This window comes from Juglans regia, chromosome 11 (genome assembly GCF_001411555.2).
Source record: "Juglans regia cultivar Chandler chromosome 11, Walnut 2.0, whole genome shotgun sequence".
NCBI lineage: Eukaryota > Viridiplantae > Streptophyta > Magnoliopsida > Fagales > Juglandaceae > Juglans > Juglans regia.
The window spans coordinates 5,874,535-5,893,250 of record NC_049911.1 but is presented as its reverse complement, the minus strand read 5'-3'; the positions used below and the strand labels follow the sequence as shown (position 1 = coordinate 5,893,250).

Here is an 18,716-nt window from a genome sequence, read left to right as displayed (position 1 = left end):
ATCATATGCTAAGCCATCATCTCCTCTCTATTATTTACCTTACCCTTCTGCAACTCCAAAAATATACATATTCTCACAATTAGCCTATCAAAAATTACTAACATATTCAAAAGTTGTTTCTCATTCTCCTTCTACTTCTTCTCAGATTATTAATCCTCCACTTTTATCTCAACCTTCTTTATCCTCTATTATTATTAAGACTCACTGGAATCCAGTCTTCCCAATTGAGTCTGAGATTCAGCATATGTCTGATCCCAAAAATTATTTGATGTCTTTCTCATGCCAGATTGACATTACATTCTACAAAATATTAAAAAAACTCAGAATTTTTATGAATTCATATTAATAAACACAGATTCAATTATTTTTTCTGAAATTCCTTACTCTCTTCAAATTCAACATTCTCCACCTGCATCTCCAATTATTGTCTTTCATAAAGTTACCATTAATCAAGTCCTCACCTTGAAACAATGGGGGGAAATTTCTTATATGACAAGGAAAGTTTCTCATCTTTATGATCCGTCATATTATGATTATTACAATTACCGGTAGGCATGAACAAAAATATTTTTAAAACAAAACATAAATTTGCACCACTTGACAAATTACAGGAGATCGGAACACTCTCGTGATGGTTTTTACTATGGTGGGATTATTATGGGCCTGAACCTCTTCTTCTTCCTATTCCTCTCCAATAAAAGTTTTAATATTTTCTCATCACAAAATGATTATCCACCCGCATTAAAACATTGTCCGCTACTTTTTATTTTCTTTCTCAAAATAAAATTAAATTGGATTATGAAGTAATAATATATTATCAAACCTCACCCCTCTTTCAATATCATTATGTTCTTAGCCCGCCAAATCTTTGTCAAATGGTGGGAGAAATATAATTATGATCACATTGTAAAATTGTTTTCAAAGATTACCAAAGTCCCTGAAGTTCTAGTCTAGTGAGTAGATTTCATGCCCAATTAGCATCCATTACCAACAAAAATGATTTAAAGAAATTAGCTGAGGTAATGTCACATGTCTCAAACAGCGATGATGAAAAAGACTCACCACTACATCAAGTCAGATTATCTCCATCACAACAGGCCACATCATCATTAGCTCAATAAGCCTATCATTCTCAGGCCAGCTCATCCCTTCATCCTATCCATCTAATGGACTCTCAAGATTCGTTTGATCTGGATCTTTCATAATACGACCCTCAGATTATGATGTGATTTCAACGAGACACATCATTATCCACTGAAACATGAAGACAAACAATTTTATGAGTCCATTATCATATTACTATTTGACTCCACTCAGAAGCATTATTGTTGACACTCATCTATTATCATATTATTGTATATAAAGTTACTGCTTTAGTGTCTATGAAAGGAAATTTGTAAACAAATGAAGGCATTAAGAAAAATCTCATATGAAACACTTCTCTTCTTTCAATCCTCACTTTCGAAATAATCTTCTTGTGTAAAATTTCCTTAATGTCTTTTGCCTCCAGTCATTCTGAGAATTAATCTCTTTATAAGTATTATGTTTTTAATAAAATCAAGTTTATCAGTTATGATTTCCATTTTTCATGTTTATTATTTCATGTATATGGCTGGTTATTCTGCTTAGTATTACTATTAAACTAGATATTATTAAACTAATTCCTGGCTTACATGATTTAATTTACTTAATTTAATATGATATATTAATTATTTTTTCATAAAATAGATATCATATCAAACTACCATTATTATGTTCTTATTGGTAATCGTAATAATCATGCATATGATTAGTTATACCGTCTATTATTATATTATAAATTAGAATTATTTCTTAGGATACGTTATTGGTATCAGAGCTATTGGCTATTGATATTGTTATATTTGATATTGTTGTTATGGAATATTATTTTTCTCATAGCATTTCTTATCGTGATCTTTATGATTTAAAATGTATAGATTATAATATAAAGCTTGAATTAAAAATAATGATGGATAGAGTAAACAATCTTAACAAAAACAAAAATTAATGAAACAAAATAAGGAAGCAATGATTGACAAATATTTAGTCTTTCAAAGTAGACAGGTAGCAATAGATAAATGGAATGATCATTACAATTTCTTAAGAGACGAGATTAAAAGAATACAAAATCATTTAAGTATCATTGATTTATTAAAAAAAAAAAAAGAGAGAGTAAAATTCACTACTACAAGTTTTTAACAACGATTATAGAAAAGAAAATGGAGTATATTAAGAGTCTTGTGTTAGTAAGCTATGGAAAATCTGTTGGTTAGCCCGTTTATACTAGAAAGTTTTAAGGGTGGTCATAATGATGTTCTCTCAAGATCTTAAACTACTCAAGATCTTTGAATATAAGAAATCTTTACTTAAAAGATTTTGTCTTAATGAATTCTTTATTTAGATCTGATTCATTCAGATCCTCTGCTAGTATACCTATAGAACCTGGTAACATTAACAAGAAGATTATATTATATTAAACATAGAGAGAAATTTACAAAATTGGACAAATCCTAATGTCCCAAAAAATAAAATCTATAAACAATCTATTTTTTCTTCAAAATTATCATTTCTTACTAATTATACTATTAAAATTGTAGAAAAAACTATTAGTTTAAACAATAATTATGAATCACTACAATTATTAACCAAAGATGCTATTAAACATTATAAGGAACAGAAATATTCTTTCATACATATTGGATTAGTACAAATTGCTATAAAACCACTCACTAAAAGTTGATTAAATGCTCCAGTACTACTCTGTCTAAGAAATAGAATATATTATAAATTTAATGACTCATTATTTTGTATGTAAAATCTAGCCTATTCCAAGGTTCTGTTTATTTCAATGGTTATCATAATTATTCTCTTTCATTATTTGATACTCATATTATACATGCTTTAACATTAAATATTAAAACAAGTGAATATCATATGATGAAGGATCACATCTTTTAACTGTAGTATATAGGATCCATTATAAATTTATGAAAAATACACTAGTGCCAAACTTGTATAAGTGAGTTTTACTCCATTTTTTTTTATATAAAACAAAGATACTCAAATGATTTTGTATTCTTTTAATCTCATTTCTTAAAAAATTGTAATGATCATTCCATTTATCTATTATTGTATGTCTACTTTGAAAAACTAAATATTTGTTAATCATTGTTTTCTTATCTTATTTCATTAATTGTTTTTTTGTTTTGTTTTGTTAAGATCAGTTACTCTATCCATCATTATTTTTGTTTCAGCCTTGTATTATAATCTATACATTTTAAATCATAAAAATCACCATAACCAATGCTACAAGGAAAATAACATTTCATAACAACAATATAACAATATAACAATATCAATAGCCAATATGACTCTGATACTAATAACATATCCCAGATCTGAAAAAAGAATTTATTGAGACAAAATTTTTTAAGCAAGGATTTCTTATATTCAAAAAGAACAACTAGATTAAGATTTTGAAAGAACACCACCAAGACCACCCTTAAAACTTTTTAGCATAAACGGGATGACTAATGGATTTTTCATAGCTTACCAACACAAGACTCTCAACATATTTTCTTTTCTTTTCTATAGTCTATCGTTATTAATGTCCATTATTAGATTACTAAGTATAAAGTTATTGTTTTAGTGTCTATAAAAGAAAGTTTTACCAAGTAAACAAATGAAGGATTCAAAAAAATCTCATCTGAAACCCTTCCTTTCTCCCAATCCTCGCTTATGAAATAATCAATTTGTGTAAAATTTCTATCATGTCTTTTGCCTACAATCATTTCGAGAATGAATCTTCTTATAATTATTATGTTTTTAATAAAATCAAATTTATCAGATATAATTTCTATCTTTTATATTTATATAATTATTAATTTATATATATATAGTAAAATATACCGTCTATTAATATTGTTTCATGCATATAACTAATTATATTGCATATTATTATAATATAAATTAGAATTATTAGTCGGATAAATTATTAGTTTTTAATAAAGAAAATGATATGGTTATTACTCTCCTATTATCTATTTATTATTTTTTTTTTTGTAGTTGATTTTTTTTTTAATTTTTTATTTTACTTAATAGCTAAGAAAGTAGTTTTTAATAAAATTATATATATATATATATATATATATATATATTAATGTTAAGTATGTTAACAAATTACATATAAAAAGAAAAATAGCATGTCTTCCGGTTAGCCTCGTAATTGCTCGACACAACAACCTTTGCGCGCATTCCCGGCATCTCGCTTGTCACTCTCTGAAGTCTGACCCAAACTCGACGAGTTTCAGTTCAGTGCTGTGCCTTGCCGTACAAGCATAGCATCTCCAGTATCCCCCTCTTTCCCCCCCCCCCTCCCAACGGACGCACACAGCTATGGACGATCCGAGTCCCTGTTCATCAATTTCAGACCAACCGAACGCCGGCGTTTCCTCCACGCTAGAACGCAAGGCCTCGTTCAACAACCGGGATCGTCCCAAGCGCCTACAGATCAAACTCTTACCGGGCCAGGTTGCCTTCCGCTTCCTCATCCACGTCTCTGACGTTGGCCGACTCCTTTGCAACAACGGCGCCGTCGTCTCCCGTATCCGCCGAGAGACGTCCACCAGAATCCACTGCGAGGCGGTCGATCCCGGTTCCAACCTCCGGGTCGTCCTCGTCGTTGGATTTGGGTCGAGAGATGGGCGGGACGTTTCGAGTGCTCAGGAGGCCGTCCTTAGGGTTTTCGAGAGCGTATCGGAAAAGGTAGGGGATGGGGGCTGGGACGTTGTTTGTTGGAAAATGCTAGCGCACACGTCTCAGGTTGGTGCGGTGATGGGGAGAGGAGGGCAAAACATTAGAAGAGTGAGGACTGAGACCGGTGCTCAGATTAGGATCTTGCCGGCCCCGCATTGGATGGCTGAGGACGACGAATTGATTCAGGTGAGAGATGATGAGAGGATAATTCTTCTGGCCAAAGGATTCAGCCCCCTGTTTGCTTCTCGGGAAAGACAACTGCAGAATCGCAAGCATAAGTGCGAGAGAACATGCTTTACGAAATGAATAATTTTTAGCAGTTGCTTCTTTTCTATTTTTCTTTTTCTCTTTTTCTGGAGAACAAAAAAGGAGCTGATTTTCCCTATGCTGATCTGATGTGTTGTCTTTGTGTTCGATTATTTTGTCTGTTGAACCTCATTTTATTTTATTGAAATTAGAATCAGATTAGCATCATATTCACGGCCAATCTTACTTGTCAAAAAATAAAAAATGGCCAATCTACTGAACATTTGAAAAATTTGCTTTTCCTTTTTCCATCTGAGGATTTGTTTATCCTGTGGGGGCAGATTACGGGTGACCTTTTGGCTGTAAAGAAAGCCCTGGTTGATGTTTCTAGCAGTCTCCAAGATTGTCCACCGTTTGATAAAGCCACAACCCATATGACGAGACCTCTTGAGGATTCTCCCTACGGAGCCTCTCCCGAATCACAGGCACATCTTATACATGTTAGTTCATCGTTACCGCCGCCTTTGCCTGAAAACTCAGGAACTAGTGCTTCGCACGGCGATACGTCACCGTTGTCCTTGCCGAGATATGCCGAAAGAGTAGTCTCTGGCATAGACAAAAAGGGCTCTCCCCAACAAGAGGTTGTGTTCAGAATGCTCTGTTCTTATCATGCGGCTGGGTGGGTGATTGGCAAAAGAGGGGCCATTGTCAAAGCCCTGCAAAATGAAGCTGGTGCATCTATAATGTTTGCAGCTCCTACAAATAAGTCCGGCGAGCGTGTGGTCACCATTTCTGCTTGGGAGGTTCGTCTTGTTACGATAATTCGTGGAACCTATACCATTAATTCTCATGCTAGTGGAGTAATTTGTGTATAAATGTTCTTTCATTGATCTGGGGTTGACTTAATCTCTTGTAGAACCTTGAATCATCACAGTCTCCTGCACAAAATGCTGTAATTCTTGTCTTCACTAGAATGATTGAGGGTGTCATTGAAAGGGGATCTCTATCAGGCTCTAGTGAGGGTAGACCTGTAATGGCTAAGCTTCTAGTTGTATCAGATTTGGTTGGTTGTTTGGGTGGCAATGATGGTAAGGTACTTACAGAATTGAGAGAAGTCACTGGTGCTGATATACGGATAGTGGAAGGGGAGCACATTCTGACTTGTGGTTCAGTGAATGATACAGTAGTACAGGTTGGATTACCTTTCCTATTCATATCTGAATTCAACTGTGGTTTATGTAGGATTTTACAGAATACTTATTAGCTTACACAGTCGAAGTAGCGTATGTTGTGATATTTTAATTTTAATAGCTGTTTAAGTTGTTATTTAAAAAAAAAAAAAAAAAATTGGTGTTTATGAAGTGTACATTATAGTAGACCGTATATTTTATGGTGCCAGTATTTTTCTTCTGTTATCCGTTTCATTTGAGACATTACAATCCATCGATTCATTTAATAATCTCTTTTTATTTTGAAAATTTTTTAGAATGCTAGATTTTTCTACTAGGCATCTATATGCTTGGTTCCAGCTAAATAAGAAAAAGAAAACATAGAGAGATTTATATGTTTATCACAGGGAATCCCATGTGTGTATTGGTTCATGAAAATGTGATATATTTCGATTCCTTAATTCTTTAATTTTTCCTGTGATTGTATTTCGGCAAGTTCTCATATAACAGCAGATCTTGGAATGCTAATTGCTAATTGCTATAAAGAATGGAATGTCATATCTTAAGAATGGAGAGTTATTAGTCCTTTCTTACTTTAAGTGGTGTAGGAAACATTTGTTGCCACCTGCTTGCCAAAATTATGTTGAAATAATTTGTGCAGATTACAGGAGATTACAAGAGTGTTGAGAATGCTCTGTTTCAAGTTACTTATAGTCTGAGGGATAATCAATTGAGAGCAAAGTACCCCTATGTAAGAGTGAGTGAAGACCCTTTTAGAACTGATACTGTTCCCAGCAACATAGGTGCTATTTCTTCACCACCGAGGTTGCAGCTGCCACAGGTGAAAATCCACCTTCTCATCTCCTCATTTTGCAGTTGTTTCTACAGATCCTTCTAAAATATGTAGATGAATCCAAAAGTAAATGCCTTCTTTCAAAAGCAATGGACCTGAAAGTTATTTCTTTCGGAAAAATACCCATGACATAAATAACTTCTTAAATGGTATGTTAATCTCTGTGATTACCGCATGTTGAATCTTTAATGCTAAATTATGATCAATGTCCTATTATTATCTTTGACTAGAGATTTTTCTTTTTTAGTGAACTTCATTTTATATTTTATCGGGAAAATTTTATGTGAACATAGAGTAGAATCTGGTTAGCAACACGTCACGGTGAATCTGGTGTATGTAATTTTGTATCTAAACAGAGGAAAATTGTGGTTGCTTTTTCTCATCTAATGATTTGTTTATTCCGTGGGGGCAGATTACAGGCAGCATTTCAGCTATGAAGAAAGCACTGAATGAGGTTTCTACCTCTCTCCAAGATTGTTTTCCAATAGACAAAGCCCCAACCCCTTTAACCAGATCTCTTAGGGGCTCTTCCTATGGATCTCCTGATCCACATGCAGAGCTGTTACCACATCTTAGTTCACCGTTACCACCTTTGCTTGGAAATTCAGGAAATATGGCCTTAAATGACAATACATCATTGCCGATACATGCTGATGTAGTAGTTTCTGGCCAGGACAAAATGGGTACAGAACAAGAAGTTGTGTTCAGGATGCTGTGTTCGAATCATGCAGCTGGGTGTGTGATTGGCAAAAGAGGGGCCATAGTCAGAGCACTGCAGAATGAAGCTGGTGCTTCTATATCATTTGCAGCTCCTTTAACAGAGTCTGGTGAGCGTGTGGTCACCATCTCTGCATGTGAGGTTTGTCATGCTACATGATGCTATCTGAGTAGTTTTTTTTTTTTTTTCCGAAATATTCTACTATTTTTTTTTTCTATTTATTTCATTCGATCTCTTTATCTTTATGGTGACACAACCATGTGTGATCTTTATCATTGATCTGATGTTGACTTAAGCTCTTGTAGAACCTTGAATCATCATACTCTCCTGCACAAATTGCTGTGGGTCGTGTCTTCGCTAGAATCATTGAGGGTTTTATTGAAAAGGGATTCCTGTCAGGCTTGGGTGACCGTCGAGCAGTAACAGCTAAGCTTCTAGTTGCATCAGATTTTGTTGGTCATTTGAGTGGGAATGGTGGTAAGCTACTTTCCGAAATGAGAAGAGCCACGGATGCTGATATACAGATATTGGAAGGGGAGCACATTCTAAATTGTGTTTTAATGAGTGATTTAGTAGTACAGGTGCGATTACCTTTCATATTTATCCAAATTCAATTATGATTTAGGAAGGATCTTGGGATTAATATTATTAGTCAGCATGACTGAACTAGAGTATCTTTGTAAGATTTTATCCTTCAGTCTTGAGGATTATATTGCGAAAATTTTGTTTATTTTTTGTGTTTATGAAGGGTATATTTGTGTAATTTCTTTTTCCATATTGGTACTTCCCAGTTAATTTGAGATATTAAATGATCAGTTGATACTTGATAATTCCTTTTTCTTTTCAAAATTTCAGCATAACTCTGCAAGATTTTTGCTCATGTGATCTATATGCTTAATTCCAGCTATAGGGAATAAAAAAGAGAAAACATTATATGTTTATTACTGACACTTCCCATGCGTGTATACAAACTTGTATTCATGATATCTTTTTGGCTTGCAAGTTTTCTTGAGTCTATTTTTTGGCAAGTCGCCATATACGAACAAAATTTGGATGTCTAATTTCTGTAAAGAATGAAATGTTATAATGTGATGTTATGCAATTGCCTAACTGGCGGACGGCCTTTCGGGCATTTAGGGAGAGCAATGGGTCATTGTTTCTAACTACAACTGATAAGAAACTTATTGTGCTGCCTGCTAGCCAAATTTATGCTGAAAAGAGAACTTGTAATGGGTGCAGATTACAGGAGAGTTTAGAAGTGTACAGAATGCTCTGTTTCAAGTCACTGGCAGTATCAGGGATCATCTATTACTCAGTGGGGTTTTCAGGGAAGTGACTGTGAAGTCCCCCCATTTAAGATTGAGTGAGGGCCCTCTGAGAAATGAGCCTGTTCCCCATAACGTAAGTGCTCCTTCTTCACCAAGGTTTCAGCTGCCGCAGGTTAAAATTCCCTTTTTTGCAGTTGTCTTTTCTTTCTCCAGATTCTTAAAAGATGTTTAATCACTCTAAGAGACTCAGTGTTTAGGGGTGGCTATAATTGCAGACTGCAGGAAGTGGACAAACAACAGCAATCTCAGACAGTGAAGGAGGCATCACAACCTTTAGGGGGGATTCAGAGCTTGGGAGGTCAGTATCGTGTAACATTGAGAAAGCTGTCCTGTCTGTCATCTTTTCTGTATTTTGTTTTCATATAAGTGATATGAGGGAATGGTGAGATTGGTATGCATGCACATTTTTGTACGATATATTCAAAGTTTCATATTTACATATTCCTAGCTGGCTAGGTGGGTACTACTATAGTTAGGGCGTGAGCAGGAGCTCATCATACTCCAATAATCTAGGTATAGCAGCGTAACTGTTTATCAACTACCTTATGCAAAGGATGATGGTCTGAAAATAATACAAGCAAAAAGCAGATGGGGACAATGTACAATGTTCCAACAAAAGACGAGCGAGGATTACATAATATAGAGGATTTTTCTATATCTCTTTCTATAATAGTAAAGGAAAAAGCAACCTATAAAAAAACTAGTAAAGGAAAAAGTAAAAGAAAATAGGCATGTTAAGACTTGTTCAAGGGGGAAAAAAAGAAGAGAATTTGGGGGCTGCAATGTTTTGTATTACTCTTATACTGAGAATCTACTTGCATTTGTATCCCTTATTAAAGTGAAATGGGATGACGAAACTGTTGGATTCTTAACCTGACTTCCGTAGATGCAAATCTATTTCATTTTATGAAAAATACATCAATCATGTAAAGTGTCATCAATAAAAACTAGTCACCTTTGATAAAAATTCATTTTGACCATTCCTTAAGACTGCAAATTTCCCCTCAAAGCTTCTAAAAAAGACGTATTTATTTTTGAGCAGTGGAAAGAAACTTGCTACTGTGACAGCGACAACTGTTGAGATTAAGATCTCTGAACATGTTTTTGGCTCTGTTTACGGTGAAGATGGGAGTAACTTGGATCGCATAAAACAGGTAATTACCTATAGAAAAAGGCATTATCACTTTTGAACTGTGCCCTTATCAAAAAAGTCATTTGTGAACTGTGTTGTACTTATGTTCATGTTTTGTGTTGTATTGTCTTGTGAATAGCTTGGTTTGGTCGATTGGTGGCTATTATTATTATTTTCTTTTTTCTGAAAAGGCAAGCAAGTAATATCATGAATTAGCATACAAAAGAAAGTTGGAAGTTTAAAATATTTATAATAGGTAGCTTATCCAGAATGATTAGAGAAGGTTTACTGTCTTGTGCTTGTTCCAAATTTAGATGGTGATTTTACATCTAAACTTTAGACTAATGTTTAGTTGTTAATGTTCGGTTGATTTATATTCTTCGTTGCAGTCTTAGGTTAACTTCTCATCAATGCAATGATTATTAGGTAAATTATGTGGTTTCAATTTTCAACAAGTACTTTAAATGTTTAAAGAAAGATCTTGGGCTCTGGCCTATCCTTATGATCAATAAAATCTTATTTACCGATAAAAAGAATGTTTAAAGAAAGATCTTTTATCTGACCCGTAATCTCAAAAGCAGTGGAAGAATATTTGGAAGTTACGGACCTAAGCTGGAGATACTTGCTGACGTGACTTCCAAAGACTGCCTTATCTTCAGAGTGGTACTGTAAATAAGTCACTAGGATCCGAAGAGGAAATAGAAAAACCGAGCACTCATGCATACATGCATGAACAGTTGAACACGCCTATACATTGTGCTAACTTTGCAGTCAGTTAAATCTTTTACCTCCAGTAATTATTCAGTTGCTATCCTTTCAGTTTTGTCCTGGAGTTGATCAAAGAAATTCATGGTATCATTTGTCATTTGGTAATCTGAATCAGATTTCAGGAGCAAAAGTCGAGGTGCATGATCCTCGTCCTGGCGAAAGAGAAGGGAGGGTCGTTATATCAGGGACACCTGATAAAACCTTTGCAGCCCAGAGCTTGCTTCACGCCTTCATACAATCTGCAAAGAAAACACCATATAATTGATTGACCCATGGCTACCCTTTTGTTACTCACTTTAGTTGTCCTTAGGATGAGATGGTCCTTGTGCATTTCATATACTTACTGTGTAGACTATGCTTAAAAGCGAAGGTAAAGTTACATGTTACTTGTGTATTAGAATCACTAATTTTTTTGTCTGAAGTTTTACTAACAAAGTTCGGTACAGACCCATACGAGCGCTTCTTAACATGTTTGTAATCTTTCAACTTGTAATCATAGTTCTCTTTATATTTGGGGGCTTTGGGGGGGACTTGTAATCACAGGCTTACCGTTGGCTTATTTACTTTGTCATATTACAACACTAATTTTTTCCTTCCCTGCTCTCTTTCGTATTGGGTTGCCTTTCTCAATTACCTTACCAATGTTCTTTTAATCTATGGCTGTATAATGTTTCAAGAGAAAGAGCAATGCTACACTTCATTCTATTTTTTTTCTTGGTCATACTTGTTGATGTGGCATATTTTAAACAATTAAACAGTCATTTAAAATGTGAAATTAATCTGTGTGACTAAGGATAACAAAAACTAGGATGAAGAACAACATTTCTCTCGATGAGAACATCCTTGAGAACATCAAGTAATGTTACTTTTCCATCTTAAATTTTGTTATCTATAGATATACTTGTGGCAAATTTGAAATTACTTCATGTCTCATTTAAATAAATATCAGGTGTGATTGAGATAACATTTTTCTTAAAGAAGAAGAGCAATGTTGCTCTTTATTATAAATTGGGTCATCCCCAGTCACACTGATTTTCTACATGAATAAATAATTATCTAAAATGTGTGTAAGTGTGATTGTGATGACAAAACTTAGGATGAACAATATTTTCTTGATCTTGAATTTTGTCAGCATGTGGCCAAAGGTGAAAAAAAAAATCGGTGAATCGGCAAACCGGACCAGATCGGATTGAACTGGTGGGTTTGGTCTGTTACCGATTTCATTTTTCTCAAACCGGTTAAAATCAGTTTGATTTCGATTTTCTTTTTTCTAACACCGGACCGGTTCATATATATCTTTTTTAATTTTTTATATTGTATAAAATATTTTTTATATGATATATAATTTTTATATATAATTATATATAAATAATTTTATATTATATGATAAATTACTAAAAAATATAATTTTAAATTTTAAAATCCTATATAAATAACTATATATTATCACTATAGTATTATGTACTATAATATACTATATTGTGTAATGCTACATGGAGTCGTGGAGTATGCAAGCTCCGTGCAGTCGTTTTGAAAAATCATGGGGTTCACAATTAATTTTTTTTTTTTCCATATGAGTCCTGTATTTATTCATTTTTTTAAAAGTAATTGTACAACGCTTGCACACTCATGACAGAATCGGATTGGAACCGATAAAATTGGAAGTACCAGTTTAAGAGTGGTGTAACCAGTGCGGTATCAATTATTCAAATCTCAAAATCGGTATATAAAATATGTCTAAAACTGGACCTGTTACGCCCCTACGTGTGGCTCATTTTAAGTAACTCCATGTGACTTTATTTAAATTATTCATTGATTTGAAGGGTTGGACGATTACTTGGTAAACCAGTTGAGTTAATTGAACGTGGATATTTATATGAAGTAAAATTAAATAACAACATATGCTTTTGAATTAAATGGTTGGGACTTTGCGTTATCAATGTTTCACTTCTAAACAATGCTCAACTGGATAAATATGAAGACAAATGTTGGGTCGGTGGAAGTAATAAATAATGAGGTTTGACAATATTGACCATTTAAATTAGAAGTAATATTTTAGATTTATGAATCATATGACATATATGGTAGAATACTTAACATTTGGGTTAAAGGATTTTCCCCTAGTTAGCCATTGATATATAATATCGTAGTTCGCCAGTAGGGCAGTAAATAAATAAGTATACCTGATAGGCAATTCAAATTCGACTCGATTAAACTCGAATTCTACTTGATTCGATTATTAAATAAGTTGTTATTGAATAAAAAGTTAAACTTCATTATTAAATGATACAAACTCATATAAAACTTGTCCGACTTGATTAATATTAGTGAATAAGCTCACATAACAGCTCAGTTCGACTCATTAATTTGCTCATATATTAGCACACACATATATTAATACATAAAAATACATCATATTATATGTACCTTATATATATGGTATATTAGCACACACATATATTATATTTAGGGACTGCATGTGCAAGCCTTTCATTAAATAGAAAAAAATACTATTTTGATGAAGATATTATTGTAATTTTAAAAAAATTGAAAAATAAAATTAACTAAGCTTGCAATATAGTCCCCAAATGAAGACTGTATGTAGCATTCTTCATACATATAATATATATTGTATGATATACATATATGTGTGTGTGTGTGTGTACATGTGTGTGTGTGTTTAGTTCATATTTTATGATTAGAATTGTATAAATGTTATCTTATATAAGTATTATGATCAGAGTTGGATTATATTTATAAATAATTGTGATTAAAAGAAAAAAAAATTGTATCTAATAATATCTTATGAGTAAGAGTATTATGCTATTTTATTTTTAATTTTCTTAAATTCCAATTTTTTTATAAAATGATAAACGAGTCAAGTCGAGATGAATTTTTAATTTAGCGCTCGATTTAATTTATAGTCGAATTTGAACATGAGAATATCTAACTCAAATTGAGTTCGAGTCGAGCTCAAGCCTAGTTTTTTAATCGGGTCGAGTTTGACCGGGCACTATCCGCTCCAACTCGGCTAGGTTATAGTCCTATCCACAACTATTAATTAAATTCAGCAAGGTAGCAACCTACATTTTTTATTTGATGCGCCCTTAGTTACTGTTATCTTTTTTGTTTGATAATTGAGTATTGTGATATACTATACTGGGTAAAGTAGGGAGTGTAGACACAGTGGGGGAACCCACATTGCTTTGAAGTGTAGCTTTTCTCTTTTTAATGATTTCAATCGAACTTAATCGTACTATTGACCAAGTCCTTTTGAGAGTATATAATCCATATGGACCTCCATTCGTTCCATCACTGTGATTGCAAATTGAAACAAACAGATAAACAGCAGAAAATATCATGTTTTATGTGTTCTTCAGTCTGACAGAATTAGTCAGTACTTGATAAAATAATAATCATAATAATAATAATAATAATAATAATAATGGCTTTGTTGATTCATTTATTACCCTACGAGTAGTGAACAAGTGATGCTTTGGATTATGGGAATGTGAAGATTTACTCAGACGATTATTGATCGCTTTGTGGGATGGGAGGATCCAAAACAGGCATCTCTGAGTTGGATTCTCACTTGCTCCTGTAGCTAGAAAAATGGTCCAAAGATGGAGATGCGTGTGCCTTTTTCAAGTATCTCAAGGCAGGAACTTGATTCCATGCATGTGCTCACTTTAACTGAAGAGCTTCTTTTGGCCTGCCCAAGAGAGATAAGATTGTTGCTGAGATGTGCCTAGCAGAGAGCCCGGATTCTTCAATCTGATCTAGTGGCGATCCATGGTCAATGTATCTATCAGGAAGCACCATTGCTCTCAACTGCAGAGAGAGCTCCAGAAGGAATCAGGACAACAAAAGAATAAAAAAGACAAGAACAGATGGAAAACTTTCCTCAAAATGCATGGAGCTTGAAGCATCTATATTACCTTGAGGGGTCCATCCAGAATACCAGTTAAGCTTAGGTAGTGTGATACGTGAGATCCGAAACCTCCAATTGAACCCTCTTCCACTGTGATTAGGATTTCATGTTCATGGGCTAATCCTTTTATGAGATCTGTATCCAAAGGTTTACAAAATCTTGCATCGGCTACTGTCACAAAGATGTCTCTGCTTTTCAGCTGGCATGCTGCTTGCAGACATTGCTGAACTATTGAACCATATCCCAAAAGAGCAACTCTGCAGCCTTCCAACAGTATTTTTCCCTTTCCAATCTACACAATTTTCGGAAAGAGGGCAAGCATTTAATCTATTTGTTTCCGATGTATACTTCTAGTTGTACATTTTACAGCTAGTTAGTTGTGCTAACCTCAAGAGGGATCCCTTTGTTATTAGGAGGAAGAGCCGCTCCAATACCATTGCCCCTTGGAAACCTGAAGCAGCTGGGTCTGTCATCAATGGCTGCTGCTGTGGCAACCATGTGCATCAGTTCTTCTTCGTCAGATGGAGCCATGACCACCATGTTAGGCAAGCAGGCCATGTATGTAATATCAAATGCTCCGCAATGGGTGGGTCCATCAGCACCAACCAAACCAGCTCGATCCATTGCAAAACGGACGGGTAATTTTTGGAGATCTACATCATGTATTACCTTCATAACCATTTTAAAGTGTTAGTAGGAAAATCCGAAAACGCAATAAAATCCGGAAAGAAAAGCAATCTTTGTCTGTTTTTTCTACTTTTAATGTTCTTGCCTCACCTGGTCATACCCGCGTTGCAGGAACGATGAATAGATAGCACAGAATGGCTTGAGTCCCTCCGTGGCTAAGCCAGCCGCAAATGTGACAGCATGCTGCTCAGAGATCCCCACATCAAAGCAGCGCTCTGGAAACTTCTTCTGGAAATAATTGAGACCAGTCCCACCGCCCATTGCTGCGTGTATGGCTACAATCTTTTTGTCTACTTCAGCTTCTTTGATAAGAGATTCAGCGAAGTACCGAGTATATGTATGTGTTGAGGATTTGGTCTTAAATTGCTGGCCTGTTCTGGGATCAAACTTGACAACCCCTGAAACAACAATAAGAACCTTCTAAAGAACTCATACAACAAGACCATGAATTATCAAAATTCATCTCACCATGCATTTTATCAGGTGCTGCCTCAGCTGGGGGATAGCCCTTCCCTTTCTCTGTCACGATGTGGATCAAGACTGGCCCTGGAGCAGGCATTGCTTTTACTTTTTCGAAAATGGTGACTAAATCTTCAACATTATGCCCATCCACAGGACCAATGTAGTACAGTCCGAGCTCCTCAAAGAGAGTAGACCCAGAAGCACTAATCATACCCCTTGCATACTCATCAACTTTGGCAGCAACTTGGTGTGTTTGCCCTCCAATTTGCTTTGTGATGCTCTTTTACCAGATATTATCTTAGTCATTATCTTTTAAAATATTATATAGATTTAAGGAATCAAAAACATATTTAAGCTTAGATGTTTACTTTAGCTGCTTCGCGAAGCTTACGGAAGTTAGTGCTTGCTTGGAGCTTCGACAGAGCACTGCTGAGGGCTCCGACCGGAGTTGCAGGGCCATCAAGAGTAGCCGTGGGTAAAGAGACTTGCTTATTGTCATTTAGCACAACTATCAGGTTAGCATCAAGATATCCAGCATTGTTCATGGCCTCATATGCTTGGCCTGCAGTCATGGCTCCATCTCCAATTACGGAGATTACACTGTTCTTGTTCCCTAAAAGATCCCTTGCAACAGCCATACCTGCCGTTTTTTATTTTTTTATTATAAAAAATGAATACTTAAACTTAGTGATTTTCTTGTATATATCTCATATATACATTTATTTATTGTAGAAAAAGAAGGAAAAATAACAGGAGAGAAAAAACACACCAAGGCCAGCAGATATGCTAGTCGAACTGTGCCCTGCACCAAAAGCATCATAGATGCTCTCATCCCTTTTAGGAAACCCTGCAAGTCCAGAAGTTTTCCTAATGGTGTGCATCCTCGACCTTCTTCCTGTAAGAATTTTATGTGGGTATGCCTGCAAAACTTACATTTCAGAAACTGTACCTCGGAACATCGAAAAGTGAAAATTTAATATTCTGTATAAATCGAATCGACTTTTTAAGCTGTTTACGTTCAGAAAATAAAGTTTGGTCACCTGATGGCCCACATCCCATATGATTTTGTCTTCAGGGGTGTTGAACACATGATGCAGAGCCACTGCTAACTCCACCACTCCTAAGCTTGAACTAAGATGCCCACCTGTCTTTGATACTGAGTATACAATATCTGCTCTAAGCTCTGCAGATAGCTGTTCAAGATCCTGGAAAGATAATTTTAACAATTAGAACCAAAAACAAGCTGCTATGGAAAGAAACAAAAGATAAACTCTGAGCCGGCTGTGGATGTGTAAAAGGAAACCAGAACCTATTTGTATTCATGAACTTTACTGTGAAACCAAAAAGAAAAAACCCCATCAACAGAAAACGAAAAAAACATGATCACTATGATAATGCATACTACAATATGGTTTACCTGTGTGGATAGATTCTTCATGTGAACTGGGTAATTGATGGTGTCCAGCAATGGCGTGGCAGGTTTTTCTCCAGAGAAATTGATCTTCCATCCATCTTTTTCTTTCCATATCATCTTCCTTTCCTCACCATCTAAGCCACTTGCAGAAGCTCTCAAGCAGAACTGTTGTAACACATCACCAACCCAATTGCACCCCGATAATCATGGTTTCGAGATCATAATACCCACAACCAAAAACAGCCAAAAAGTGTTATCTTGAAAGGAAAAAGAAAAGGAGAACAGAAAAATGAGAACCACTGTTATATTTATAGAGCATAAAGAAATTATGCCCATTTGGTAATTAGAATAGCTAACAGGAAGGGAAAGAAAAGCACATAGGATTTATTTTCACCTGGTTTTTGCAACTATGATTTAATCTTGGAGCGTTCAGGTGGAGATAATAAAGAGATTGGTTGGTTCTGACAAAGGACCCAGAAACCGCCATGGCTGATACAATCTAGTGAGAGGAAGTGGAGTGAGAAAGGCTGAGCATTGTGGAGGAGACAAGAACCAGTTTTTATAAAGGCATAGGACAGAGCGAGGAACACCTACGGGGGCGTAAGTACTTAGACCAATATCTCAAATCTTTAATGAATATAAATCCTCTGAGATCGTTTGTATTAAATGCTTAATAGTCTATTGAATTCTTTGTTAAGAATAGTACACTGTAGGTTGAGATTGCTCTTGAAAATATAGTTTATAACTTTAGAATATAACTTGAGTAATAAATTCTGTTATTAAAAAACTATTTATTGTTTTGGTAATTATATATTTAAAGTACTTTCAAGTATGTTACATTTATTTAGAAATAAATTAAAAAAGTATTTTATAAGGTAGAAATGATGATCATTTAATTTTTTAAAGATTATGATCATATTTTTAAAAGTTCGAAAATTGTAATTATCTAAAAGTTGTATGAGTATTTACACCTATTGACAATCCTTTTAAAATTTGAATTACATTCTGGATTATTCGGAAAAGTACATTTAAGGAAAAGCATCAAATGTATTTTTTAACTTATTTGACATTAAAAATCACTTTAATATGTAATACTCAAATAACCTAAAATTTGCTAAATTACTAATTAAAATAACATTAAAATTTAAAATCCTATATAAATAACTATATATTATCACTATAGTCTATAGTATTAGTAGTTATTCTAATATAATATCACTATATATTATAAT

The 18,716-nt window shown here is 34.5% G+C and overlaps 2 protein-coding genes across 3 annotated transcripts; one reads left to right on the top strand and one right to left on the bottom strand.

The window, feature by feature from the left end:
• The first annotated feature begins 4,380 nt into the window (after positions 1 to 4,380).
• LOC108983004 (KH domain-containing protein HEN4-like) lies at positions 4,381 to 11,586 on the top strand. 2 transcript variants are annotated; one of them, XM_035695735.1, is made up of 10 exons: positions 4,381 to 4,962; positions 5,364 to 5,825; positions 5,939 to 6,214; positions 6,853 to 7,032; positions 7,457 to 7,903; positions 8,068 to 8,343; positions 9,002 to 9,163; positions 9,306 to 9,388; positions 10,133 to 10,244; positions 11,106 to 11,586. In XM_035695735.1, exons 1-10 carry the CDS (start codon positions 4,417 to 4,419, stop codon positions 11,253 to 11,255), a joined length of 2,694 nt encoding a protein of 897 aa, XP_035551628.1. In that variant the 5' UTR covers positions 4,381 to 4,416; the 3' UTR covers positions 11,256 to 11,586. The 2 variants fall into 2 exon arrangements, with proteins under 2 accessions (XP_035551628.1, XP_035551627.1); XM_035695734.1 differs by having other exon boundaries at positions 9,002 to 9,202.
• A 2,746-nt stretch (positions 11,587 to 14,332) lies between these two features.
• LOC108983005 (probable 1-deoxy-D-xylulose-5-phosphate synthase 2, chloroplastic) lies at positions 14,333 to 18,011 on the bottom strand. Its single transcript, XM_018954512.2, has 10 exons — positions 17,879 to 18,011; positions 17,488 to 17,649; positions 17,111 to 17,275; positions 16,840 to 16,990; positions 16,439 to 16,710; positions 16,077 to 16,350; positions 15,699 to 16,006; positions 15,309 to 15,590; positions 14,929 to 15,213; positions 14,333 to 14,821 (listed from the first exon to the last, which is right to left on the bottom strand). The coding sequence occupies exons 1-10, from the start codon at positions 17,969 to 17,971 to the stop codon at positions 14,675 to 14,677; spliced, it is 2,139 nt and encodes a 712-aa protein (XP_018810057.1). The 5' UTR covers positions 17,972 to 18,011; the 3' UTR covers positions 14,333 to 14,674.
• Between the last annotated feature and the right edge of the window lie 705 nt (positions 18,012 to 18,716).